The sequence below is a fragment of the Bubalus bubalis genome, chromosome 9 (genome assembly GCF_019923935.1).
Source record: "Bubalus bubalis isolate 160015118507 breed Murrah chromosome 9, NDDB_SH_1, whole genome shotgun sequence".
Taxonomy (NCBI): domain Eukaryota; kingdom Metazoa; phylum Chordata; class Mammalia; order Artiodactyla; family Bovidae; genus Bubalus; species Bubalus bubalis.
The window spans coordinates 104996484-105008482 of NC_059165.1; the positions used below are offsets into that span (position 1 = coordinate 104996484).

At 57.1% G+C, this 11999-nt stretch overlaps 1 protein-coding gene across 7 annotated transcripts in view; it reads left to right on the forward strand.

Annotated features, from left to right (window-relative positions):
* FCHO1 (FCH and mu domain containing endocytic adaptor 1) overlaps nucleotides 1-11999 on the forward strand; it is a 30399-nt gene that overhangs the window by 18105 nt on the left and 295 nt on the right. For 4 of the 7 annotated variants that reach the window (XM_006057913.3, XM_025293816.2, XM_025293817.2 and 1 more), the window contains exons 12-28: nucleotides 783-827; nucleotides 943-1021; nucleotides 1992-2016; nucleotides 2419-2476; nucleotides 3145-3323; nucleotides 3426-3450; nucleotides 3827-3878; nucleotides 4468-4559; nucleotides 4924-5199; nucleotides 7153-7265; nucleotides 7370-7457; nucleotides 7614-7722; nucleotides 8652-8807; nucleotides 9099-9231; nucleotides 9680-9879; nucleotides 10748-10803; nucleotides 11308-11472. In XM_006057913.3, coding sequence (XP_006057975.1) covers nucleotides 783-827; nucleotides 943-1021; nucleotides 1992-2016; nucleotides 2419-2476; nucleotides 3145-3323; nucleotides 3426-3450; nucleotides 3827-3878; nucleotides 4468-4559; nucleotides 4924-5199; nucleotides 7153-7265; nucleotides 7370-7457; nucleotides 7614-7722; nucleotides 8652-8807; nucleotides 9099-9231; nucleotides 9680-9879; nucleotides 10748-10803; nucleotides 11308-11472 — 1851 coding nt within the window. The remainder of the gene's footprint in view (nucleotides 1-782; nucleotides 828-942; nucleotides 1022-1991; nucleotides 2017-2418; nucleotides 2477-3144; nucleotides 3324-3425; nucleotides 3451-3826; nucleotides 3879-4467; nucleotides 4560-4923; nucleotides 5200-7152; nucleotides 7266-7369; nucleotides 7458-7613; nucleotides 7723-8651; nucleotides 8808-9098; nucleotides 9232-9679; nucleotides 9880-10747; nucleotides 10804-11307; nucleotides 11473-11999) is intronic. The other 3 variants (XM_044948318.1, XM_006057914.3, XM_025293822.2) reach the window with 3 other exon arrangements.

Sequence of the window (11999 nt, forward strand, 5' to 3'; positions counted from 1 at the left end):
CAATGAACATCATTGATTCAGTGATGCCATCCAACCATCTCCTCCTCTGTTGGCTCCTTCTCTTCTTGCCCTCGTCTTTCCCAGCATCAGGGTTTATTCCAGTGAGTCAGCTCTTTGCATCAAATGGCCAAAGTACTGGAGCTTCAGCATCAGTCCTTCCAATGAATATTCAGGGTTCACTAATTTGATGCAAATAAAGGACAAAATTGTGTGCTTGGCACACAGTAGGCACTTTAGTAAATGCTGTTTACATCCTTAGGTCTAGACAACCACTAGGGTCTGTCTTTTCTTCCTCCTGTCTCTATAGCTCAGCCCCAGCTCAGGCTACCTCTCATTGTGTGAATCTCCATTCTTGTCTTTCACTGGCTCCAGATTTCTCATGCCCTGCCCCTGCTCACATAACCTCTATGGCTTCCCATCACCCTTGGGAGAGAGTCCCAGGTCCTCATCCTGGGACTTAAGGCTCAGCCCACTGCACTGACATTTATGATTCATCCTCTGACCCACCCAAGTTCTACCCAGAAATTCTGGAAGTGGAAGTAACCCAGGCAGTCCCTCCAGTCCATCCCAAGGTGGCAGCCATCCGAGGCAAGACCAAGAACCCTTGGCCCGTCCCACTCGTGACTGTCTCAGAGACTGGTTCAGCATCTTGGCTCATGCCTTGGACCCTGACTCACCTTAAGTCCAGATCCAGGTGCCACTGTGTGGCCAAAGGTATATTGCTACCCTCCCCAGGCCCAGTCCCCCTGCCTGGCTGAGTTTCTCAATTTTTTCTGTCCCAGGGCCTTTGGACTTTGAGGCGTACAGAGCGGCTACCCTGCAGGAAGGCAAGTACGTCTGGGCCTGGATGCCCAGGCTGGACCGTGGGGATGAGGGAGGCAGATCTGAATGGGAAGGGGACCCCTACCCAGGGCTCATCTGCACCCCTTCCTCTGTTCTCAGCAATGAAACGTTTGCGTGGAGCCAAGGCCTTTCGCCTCCCAGGACTGAGCCGGCGGGAGCGGGAGCCACCTACAGCTGTGTGAGGAATCACCCCCACCCCCAGCCCTGGCCCAGGCTAACCCGGGATCCCTCCTCATTCTGAGGCTCTCCTGGAAGCCCCCTGCTTAGGGTAGCCCAAGAGAATTTCTATTCCAGGCTAGCCCAGGATCCCCTCTACCCAGGCCAACCCAGAAGCCCTTCTGTCCAGGCTGGCTCAGTATTACCAGTGCCCAGGCTAGTCCAGGGGGCTACCCAGATGGTACTAGTGGCAAAGAACCCACCTGCCAATGCAGGAGACTTAAGAGACATGGGCTCAACCCCTGGGTGGGGAAGATCCCCTGGAGGAAGGCATGGCAACCCACTCCAGTATTCTTGCTTGGAAAATCCCATGGACAGAGGAGCCCGGCAGGCTACAGTCCATAGGGCCACACAGAGTTGGACACGAGTGAAGTGACTTAGCACACACACAAGGTCATCCAGAATTCTCCTTTTGCCAAGACTAGACCAGGGGTGGCCTGTTCCAGACCCACCCAGGATTACCCCTGCCCTGGCTGGCCTGAGATTTCTCCCTGGCAGGGCTAGACTTGCTGTTTCCCACTTCTCATCTAGCCTGGTAATTCTACCTTTGTCAAGATGAGCCCAAGAGTCTCTTTGCCCAAACTAGTACCAAATTCTTCCCTATACCCGTGGTCTCCCTGGCTAGACCAGGGTTAGCCTTGCCCAGGCTAGCCCAGAATTCTTCTCTTTGCCAAGGCTGGCCCCGTTATTTCCCTGCCAAGGTGAGTCCTACATTCAGACTGATTTCCAAGTCCCTCCCCTCCCAAGCTGTTTGAGAATGCCCTGTACTCAGCTAACTCAGACTCACTGGCCCCAGCCGCAAGCTAGCTCCAAGGTTGCCCCACCAGCCGCCCAGGGGACTGCCTGCAGGTTCCACATCTGGTGTTGGGGGCGGAGGGGAGGGCCAGAGGAGATGGCAGCGCAGACACTGACATCTGCTTCTCCATCCGCAGAGATTCCCTGGAACCTGATTTAGGGGTAAGTGCTATGGGCCGGGCCGGGCCGCACTGCCCAGTGGGAGGGGTCCAGTCCTGCCTTGCTCCCCACTCCCATGCCTGGAAACCACGCCTGGAGCTCAAGGGGCTAGAGGTCACACAGCTTAGGGACCAGGTTCCAGTCCCACATCAGCTGCAAACCCCCATGGACGATGTGGGAGGGACCAATACCCTCCTTTCGCTTCAATTTGCCCCTCAGGACAGGTAGTGGCATGTTCTCTTCCTCTAAGAACCTGCCCACACGCCGCGGGAAGATAGTTATTGCCATTGGGGTTCTTTTTTTTGATCTGAGTCAGGGCCCAGAGGTGGGAGGCAGGCATGGCAGGGTGAGATGGGAGGTTTGGTACCGGAGAGCCTAACGCATTGCTTGCCTGTCCCTCCCCAGACTTGTCCAGAGGTGGATGAGGAAGGTTTCACCGTCAGGCCTGATGTCACCCAGAACAATATCCTCCTGGCGCCCTCTGGGGGCAGTTGTTGCCACAGCAAGGACGAAGCTCCATCCACAGGGATCCACCCACCATTAGCCACCCTCTCTGCGAACATCCTTGGTGGAGCCTCCAGTTGTGAAGCAAGCAGATTCAAATGCAGACACTCACCCTGAGGGGTCAGAGCTGAGCAAGAGAGAGAGAGGAGGGCTTGGTTATCCCAGAGGGGAGAGCAAAAAGGGCTTCCTGGAAGAGGTGGTCATGTGTTTAGCAGCTGGTTTACTAATTAGGTCAGGGAAGCCCCTGTGGAGGGGCTTCCCAGTGGCACTAGTGGTAAAGAAACTGCCTGCCGATGGAGGAGACGCGGGTTTGATCCCTGGGTCAGGAAGTTCCCCTGGAGGAGGAAATGGCTACCCACTCCAGTATTTTTACCTGGGAAATCCCATGGGCAGAGGAGCCTGGTGGGCTACAGTCCATGGGGCTGTGAAGAGTCAGACATGACTTAATGACTGAGCACAGACACACGCTTGTATGAAGGCTTGTGGGGAGAGGAGCATGGTGTCAAGGCGAGGGGGCCAAGTGATGAGAGCGGAGATGGTGCAGCACCCCAAAGCCGTACAAGCAGGAAGGGACGGGTGTGAGGGTTGACTGGGGGAGCCAGTGTTGACGCCTTGACTACGCTGCACGCACTGCAGAGTCCACCCACTTCTCATCCAGCGACTCTGATTTTGATGACGAGGAGCCCCGCAAAATCTACGTGCACATCAAGCCTGCCTCAGCCCGGGCCCCACCCTGCAGTCCCAAGGCAGCTGCGGCCCAGCTCAAGGCCACAGCGGGCAGCCTCATTCTTCCTCCCGGCCCCGGGGTGAGGCGCCTGGCCCCGGGGTGAGGCGTGGGGAGATGCCCTGCGTGGGGCGGGGGCACTGGCCAAATGCCGCTGGACCTGACGCCACCCCTTTCTCCACAGGGCACCATGAAACGCCATTCTTCACGTAAGTAGTCTGTTGAGGGTTCTTCAGTTCAACAAGACGCCCGCGGAGGGGAGACTGGGCCTGGAATGCGGGTTTGAATGCCAGCTCTGCTGTGTGACTTGGGGCAAGCTGCTTGCCCTCTCTGATCTCACTCTCCTTTAATGACATGGGGTCATGCCTCATGAGAATTAAATGAGAGCCAAAAGGGATCACTGAGGCTGGGAGAGAAGCCAAAAGCTGGAGACAAGTTGGCTCAGGTTCAGATCCCTCTCTACCTGATTTGATGGTCACTTTGGGCGGCTGACTGGACAGCCCCAAGCCTTGGTCTCCTGGTCTGTGGAGTGGGAAGCCATGCAGGCCTGGTGACGGGAAGGCTCAGGAGGTCCATCTCTCACAGGGGACACTGCCGGGAGACTGCAGAGACCTCAGTCAGCCCCAAGGGCCAGCAGGTGGGTTCCATGGGGGTGGGGCATTGGGCCCACATGAGTGGGCAGGTGGGCCCGGCCTGTCCCCAACACCACCTCTTCCTCTTCCTCCCCTGCTACCTCCCCAGGTCTCTGACTCCCCTTCTTTTACCCTGGCAGGGAGTTAAGGACGTGCCATTTTTGAGGGACCACTTAGTCATTCATTTGATGAACATTTATTGAGTGCTTTGTGTGTACTCCTGCTGTTCTGGGTTCCAAAGATAAATGATCTAGATAGATCCTCCTTCTCGGAGTCACATTCTAGTGGCCCGGATTTTTAAATAGTAAGTACATTAGAGCATCTCTGATGCTTCGAAGTGCTGTGAAGAAACTAAAACAGGGACCGTGATGGAAAATAGGAGTGAGTGACTTTAGGTGGGGCCGTGGTGGAGGGGTCGCAGGAGATGTGGGGAGGGCCTGGAGCTGACTCCTGAAGAGGAGCAGGACGTGGCTGTAGGGAGATTTGGGGGAACAGAGCTCAAGACCAAAAACAGGGTATGCCAAGGTCCTGAAGTGGAAGCAGGAAGCGTGGAAGTAATAGAACGCACCCCGCCTGTCCAATCTGTGTCCCCAGCTGTGCGGAGAAGCTGCAATCGGATGAGCAGGTTTCCAAGAACCTCTTTGGGCCTGCCCTAGAGTCCGCCTTGGACCACGAAGATTTTACAGGTGATGGGGGTGGGGCTTCGGGGCGTGGGCGTGGCTACAGGAGGCTGGGTGGGGCCACTACCAGAGTAGGAGGCTCGGATAGGCGGGACGGGTTGGAGGGAGGAAGTGGGGATCCTTTGGGTCAAAGTGAGGGTGGGCGAGGCCACAGCAGGAATGGGCGGAGCTGGCGAGAAGGTGCGGCGTTTGTGGGAGTGGGATGACAATAGTGGGTGGGCGGGGTACCAGTAGAGATGAACGAGGCCTGCAGAGGAGGGCAAGACATTGAATGGGGGCGGACCATCTCAGCATGGGCGTGGCCTGCGGGAGGATTGACAGGACTCCGTAGGAGTTGGGTCTCGAGAAGGCTGCCCCTTCCGTCCCCCAGGCTCTAGCAGCCTCGGCTTCACCTCCAGCCCCTCGCCTTTCTCCTCCTCGTCTCCCGAGAACGTGGAGGACTCCGGACTGGACTCACCATCCCACGCGGCGCCGGGTCCCTCCCCGGATTCCTGGGTCCCACGCCCCGGCACCCCACAGAGCCCACCTACTTGTAGGGTGTCACCCCCGGAGTCAAGGGGCACACAGTCCCTGCTGCCATCGGACTCGCCACATCCCCTTGCAGCATCCCCGAGCCCCTGGGGGCCGGAGGCTGTGGCTGGAGGAGGTGAGTCCCTCTACCCCTGGTCTGAGAGTTTTCTGAGCCCTGGGCGATGAGAGAGTTCTTAATGTGGCCAGGGCCTGAACAGGGTGTTGAGGGACACAGCTGGAACCCAGGCAAGCAGAAACCCTAATCCTTGCAGGGACATTAATGAGATGAATGTTTAACAAGGCAGGAGGTGACAGGAGCCTAGTGACGGCTCCGAAGCATAGGGCCTCCTGAAGAGGCTGAACTGAGATTTGATGGAGGTGAGGATGAAGCCACGTGGACTCCAGGAATGGAATTATCAGCAGAGGAATGTGCAAAGGCCCTGGGGTAGAAGTGGGCTAGGCCCTTTGAAGAACAACGAGCAAGGAGGCCAGTGTGACTGAAACAGAATAATGACAGGGAGAAGGAGGGAGTGGCACCCCACTCCAGTACTCTTGCCTGGAAAATCCCATGGACAGAGGAGCCTGGTAGGCTGTAGTCCATGGGGTCTCTGGGAGTCGGACACGACTGAGCGACTTCACTTTCACTTTTCACTTTCATGCATTGGAGAAGGAAATGGCAACCCACTCCAGTGTTCTTGCCTGGAGAATCCCAGGGACGGGAAGCCTGGTGGGCTGCCGTCTATGGGGTCGCACAGAGTCGGACACGACTGAAGCGACCCAGCAGCAGCAGCAGAAGGAGGGAGTGGAGGGGGAGGTGTCGACAGGGAGATGGGACTAGATGGGGCCCAGTGATCCCAGAAAGAAACGCGAGTTTTACCCCTAACAAGGTCAGAGCCACAGGAGGGAGGGGCTGTGAGCAGAGAGGGGTGAAACCTGCTGGAGTTACAGGCTCTTTGACCACTTGGTCGGTGAGGATGGGAGCTGGAGACCAGGGAGGTGAGTCCAGGTAAGTGGTGATGGGGTAACAGTGGGGAGAAGCCGCTGGGAGACATGGGGCCCAGAGAAAAGAGGAGTCAGGGTGGAGGGCCTGAGAGCAGCTGAAAGGAGAGGGAGGGGCAGAAAGAGCAGGAAGGATGGGGCGGAAGAAGCTGGGGTGGGGGTGTGTCAAGGCCGGGAGGGAGGAGGGGATTGGGTGTGGCTTGGCTTCTAGGGCCTGAGTTAGAGGGGCTGCAAGTTGTGGCCACTTGAGATCCCAACAGTGGGGGCAGAGGGTACCATCCTTGGTATAAAGAAAGACCCTGGTTGGAACTGGTTCAAGGGAGGGCTCAGGGCTCAGAGGAGTGAGTGTAGACCACAAGTGTAGACAGATGAAGTTATCAGAGGTTTATTGTAGAATTAAGGTTCTCAACTGGGCCGGTTCTGCCCCTTTATTCTCCAGGCACACTTGGCAACGGCATCACTGATACTTGATTGTCACCACTTGGGGGCAGGGTACACATGACGTTTGCAGGATGGAGGCCAGGGAGGAAGACAGCCCCACCACAGCAAAGGATCTGACCCTGTTGAGAACCTTGGGATAGACAGCATAGTCTGGGGTGTAGGTGGGCAAGTAAGCATTTATAGATGGAGCAAAGCAGGAATACTAGGGAAGCAGGAGAGCAAGGGGAACTGAGGTGTTAACACCGAGATTAGTTAAATTAGAAGGGTGTGACTTGGACACTGGCCAGGGTGAGAGACCCTCTCAGAGAGGATGAAGGTCGTAGAATTGCCAAATGTTGGATAAAAGGTCTCTGCAAAATCTGCCCCCCCCCTGCAACAGTGTGCCTGCCTTCTGAACATCCAGCCCTTGTTTGCATGCCTCCAGCAATTGGGAGCTCACCCCTTCTTGAGCCGCGAGTCTAGTTTCTGGGAGACTCAGGGTTGCATGTGGTGTCTCCAGTCGTGTCCAGCACCTTCTCTGCAGCCCGAAGACTTCTGACCATCAGGGGGTTTCCCCCTGTAAGCCCGATTCTCAGATTGGGGCTGAATTCTTCCGCCAAGAGGCCCAGACAGCAGCTGAGCCATGTCTGTGCTTACGCTTGTTCCCCAGACTTGATGCCTGTACCTGCTGACCTTGCAGTCAGGGAGGGTCTGGCAGCCCCATCCCGGAGACCGCGCTCCAGGAAGGCATCCTGTCCCCTCATGCGCAGCAATGGAGACCTGGTAGGGTTGGGGCGAGCAGGAGCTGGGCTGGGTGGTCGCCTCCAGGGCCAGCATCGGGGCACCTCTGTTAGGGTCTTCACAGGCCGGCTTCTCTTCCCTTCCAGTCTCGTTCCCTGAGCCCCTCCCCACTGGGCTCTTCAGCTCCCAGCTCCATCCCTGAACGGCCCAGCTTCACATCCCAGACCGGACATGGTATGTGGGTCCTCTCTGGGCTTCAGGTTCACCTTCTCCAGTCCGGGTGGGTGGCCAAGTGATACAACGGAGGCTTTGTCACAGAGGGCGGGGGTTCGGGAGCCTGGGACCTGTGCTCACTCTGTCTGTCCCCCATTCCCTCCCTGCCACCCCCAGGAGTCTCCCGGGGTCCAAGCCCTGTGGTCCTAGGCTCCCAGGATGCTCTGCCCGTGGCCACTGCCTTCACTGAGTACGTCCACGCCTACTTCCGTGGCCACAGCCCCAGGTACACAGTGGTGGGGCAGATGGTGACAAGCAAACAGGGCTTCCTGGGAGCTGTGCATCTGGGTTCCAGCAGGGCCAGCGTTCAGCGGGGTTTCATGATCTGCTTTACCATGGAATGGCCGTGAACATGGAGCTGAACAACTAGGCCCATCCTGAGAACAATAGGAACCATAGAGGGCATTTGAACTGGGCTAAGGCATTGATGTGGGCTTCCCAGGTGGGCTCAGTGGTAAAGCATCTGCCTGCCAAGCAGGAGATTCAGATTCCCTGTGTTGGGAAGATCCCCTGGAGAAGGAAATGGCAACTCACTCCAGTATTCTTGCCTGGAAAATGCCATGAACAGAGGAGCCTGGCGGGCTACAGTCCACAGGGATGCAAAGAGTTGGACATGACTTAGTGACTGAGCGGGTGTGCACACACGCACAGGCAGGCAGACAGGCACTGATGTATCCATGGTTTAGAGGAGCTCCTCCGAGGCTGCTGTGGGCATCACGCTGAAGGAGCAACACCAGAGGCCAGCCACAGAGTGGGAAAGGGTAGGGTGAATCAAGGCACCAGGGATAATCTGGGGGCAGCGCCCAGCTGAAAGACACCATGAGATCAAGCCACAAAGAGGAGGAGAGTATCAGACCCAAAACCCAAGCTGAGGGCTGAATGTTTTGCTTTGAGCTTCCTGGTGGCCTAGGGGAAAAGAGAACTGGAAGGGAGTGTCCCTTCAGCTCATTGTGGATTCTTCCTGGTGTCCAGATTGCTGTCCAGGCAGGGACACAAGGGGAGGCAGCTGGGGCTGGGATGCTGCCGCGGTCAGGGCCTTGCTGATTCTGATGGACCTGGTGAGCCACAGGCTACAGTGGAGCTAGGAGCGAGGGGAGGATGAGGGGCCTGGTAGAGCCCTAAGCCAATGCCCAGTTTCTTCAACTCCCCCACCAGCTGCCTGGCTCGAGTAACTGGGGAGCTGACCATGACCTTCCCTGCTGGCATCGTACGCGTGTTCAGCGGGACCCCACCCCCTCCCGTCCTCAGCTTCCGCCTCGTGCATACGGCCCCCATTGAGCACTTCCAGCCCAATGCTGACCTGCTCTTCAGGTACTGTTAGAGAAAAGGGTGCAAAGTTAGGTAGTACCAGGGGCTGGTGGAGGCCAGGCGCTCCCCGGCTCTGAATTTCTGTTCTGCCTCCTGGGATTTGCTATGTGACCTTGGGCAAGCCACTCTCCCTCTCTGAAACTCACTTTTCTTCCCTCTTTTGCTTCCCACCACCCCCTTTTCCTGGGAGTTACACTTTACTGGTCCCAAGGTTAGCCTGGGAATCTGCATCTTTAGGAAGCTGTGGTGTAGGCATCTCCCAAGGGTTGGGGTGATTATTCTCGGTCTCTGCAGTGACCCTTCCCAGAGTGACCCGGAGACCAAAGACTTCTGGCTCAACATGGCGACTCTGACTGAGACTCTGCAGCGTCAGGCAGAGCAGAATCCAGCTGCCTCCTACTACAATGTAGTACTCCTGCGGTACCAGGTGGGCCAGGTGGATGGGGTGGGGCAGAGCGGGCATAGACAGTGGTGGGTGGGGGCAGGGTGAGCAGGCAGCTCTCACTGGTGAGAGCAGTGAGAGCGGAGTGAGCTGTGGGAGGTAGGCAGGGTGGGCAGTGTAAGGGGGTCAGGACTCTGCTGGGGCAGACGGCTGCATTATGCAAATTAGAAGGGGCGTTTTCCCAGGGCCTGTCCCCGACTATGTTAGAATGAGGCACTCTACTGCCCTCTGCTGGACATGTCATGTAGTACAACCTCTCATCAACAAAGAGCTCCCTTGGGGTATCAGGAGCCCCTTGGGTGTCCAGGCAGTGCAGAATCAGGCCATTTGAATGGTGGGTGGCATGGCAGGGGCAGCGTGGCTGGATAGTGTGCGGTGTGGCAGGACAGGGCAGCTCAAGCCACATCCTCTTTCCTGTTCTTGTTCCCCCTAGTTCTCCCGCCCCGGTCCCCAGTCCATGCCTCTGCAGCTGAGCGCCCACTGGCAGTGTGGGCCGACCCTCACTCAGGTCTCGGTGGAGTACAGCTACCAGCCCGGTGCCACAACCGTGCCCACGCAGCTCACCAATGTCCAGATTCTGCTGCCCGTGGGGGAACCTGTGACCAATGTCCGCCTGCAGCCGGCTGCCACCTGGTAAGGGCGAGCGGGAGGCTGGGGGAGGCTCAGAACCTAGTGGACCTCCCTCCGATGCAGCAACTGATGGGCCCACCGCAGGCCTGACCATTCACTGTGGGCTCACCTCGTTCAGGGGCTTCCCAAAGAAGCTTGGTGTTAAAGAACCCATCTACCAGTGCAAGGAGACGCAGCAGACGTGGATTCAGTCCCTGGGTCAGGAAGGTCCCCGGGAGGAGGACGTGGCAGCCCACTCCAATATTCTTGCCTGGAGAATCCCCATGGACAGAGCAGCCTGCGGGCTACAGTCCACGGGGTTGCAAAGAGTCAGAGAGGACTGGAGTGACTGAGCATGCATGCACGTGCCTTGCTTGGGGCTAAGGGCAATATCATTAACAAAAGTCGTGTCTGACACCAAAAGCTTCCTACATGTCAGGCTTGTTCTCCATCTCTGCATACACTGACTGGCTCGGGGCTTTTAGCAATCCCTTGAGGGGTGGACCACCATCATCCCCACTTACCGAGGGGGAGCTGAGGTGTACAGAGGCAAAGTCACTTGCCAGAGGTCACACCAGGATGTGAACCAGCCGCCCACTCGTGGCCCTGGGCTTTTAGTCACTGTACCACTTTGTTTTGTACAAAAGGTAGAACCTACAACCAAGAAACCAAATTTATAGGACCAGATGCATCACCTACAAGTCCTATAAGGCTGAGGAGCCTTCAGGAAACAGCTGCTCCACACCCCTGCCCCCGTTTCACACATGGGGCAACTGAGGCCAGGGAGGGGACATGGCTTTCTTGGGTCATGTAGTCAAGAGGCAACTGAGCTGGGACCCTGGGCTCTGAATATCTTTTCTGGGAAAGACCTGACCTGATCTCTTGATGCCAGGAACCTGGAGGAGAAGCGACTCCTATGGAAGCTTCCAGATGTGTCTGAGGCAGGGGGTGAGTTATGGTTGTATGTAAGGGCTTGAAGGTCTCAAATGGGAAAGGCTTATTTAAACTAGGGAAGAGGGAATTCCCTTGCAGACTAGTGGCTAGGACTCCAGCTTTCACTGCCGAGGGCGGGGGTTTGATTTCTGGGTGGGGAACTAAGATCCAGTAAGCCATGGCTAAAAATATTTTGTAAATAAACTAGGGGAGAACTAGGGATGTGCTGGAGGCAGGGAAATGTAGGCATCAAGGAAAGCTTAAAAGGCCTTTGACAAAGTGGGAAGAGAGGGCATCCCAGGGGGTGGGCACAGGAGGCGCAAAGGCCCTGAGACAGAATTCCTTTGGAAACCACACACAACCCCAGCAGGACCAAAGGAAAAGGGTGCAGGACACAAGAAGAAGTCAAAGGGAACACAGCCACAGGTTAAAGGGCTTGGGTGCAGGGCTGAGGAGGAGTCCAGGTCACTGGAGGGCTGGGGTGAGGAAAAGGGCACAGCTGACCTCAGACCTCCCCAGGCTCTGGCCGCCTGTCTGCCAGCTGGGAGCCATGCTCTGGGCCCAGCACGCCCAGCCCTGTGGCTGCTCAGTTCACCAGCGAGGGGGCCACTCTGTCCGGCGTGGACGTGGAGCTGGTGGGGAGTGGCTACCGCATGTCACTGGTAAAGAGGAGGTTTGCCACAGGTATGCCCTCACCCTGCCACTGCGCATCCCCAGAGCCAAGACCAGGCTGGGCTCTAAGTCCCACTCATTGCTTCTGCTAGGATGCAGGGGGAGGGGAGACATTTGGGGTGTTTGGAAAAGATAGGTGGGTGTTGGGGCCTGGAGACCCAAGGTCGGGAGTACGGGTGGAGAGATGGGTGGTCAGAGCCCCAGTGAAAGGGACCAAGAAGTATCCTCTATGGGACTTCCCTGACCGTCCGGTGGTTAAGACGCCATGCTTCCACTACAAGGGGCGTGGATTCGAGCCCTAGTCAGACAACACATGCGCAGTGCAGCCAAAAAAGAAAAAAAGAAGTGTCCCCTGGCTGGCTGGCATCCTTGTAAGAACCCGAGGCAGGGAGCTGGAAGCCCCACTGGTGTGTCCAACCCCACCCCCATCCCATGCTTCTGTCCCCATGAGTGGCTGCTGGGGTCCATGGGACAGTGGGAACAATGAGTTACAGGGGTGTTTGGGAGAGCTTAGGGGCTCCCTTCTCCCCTCACCACTC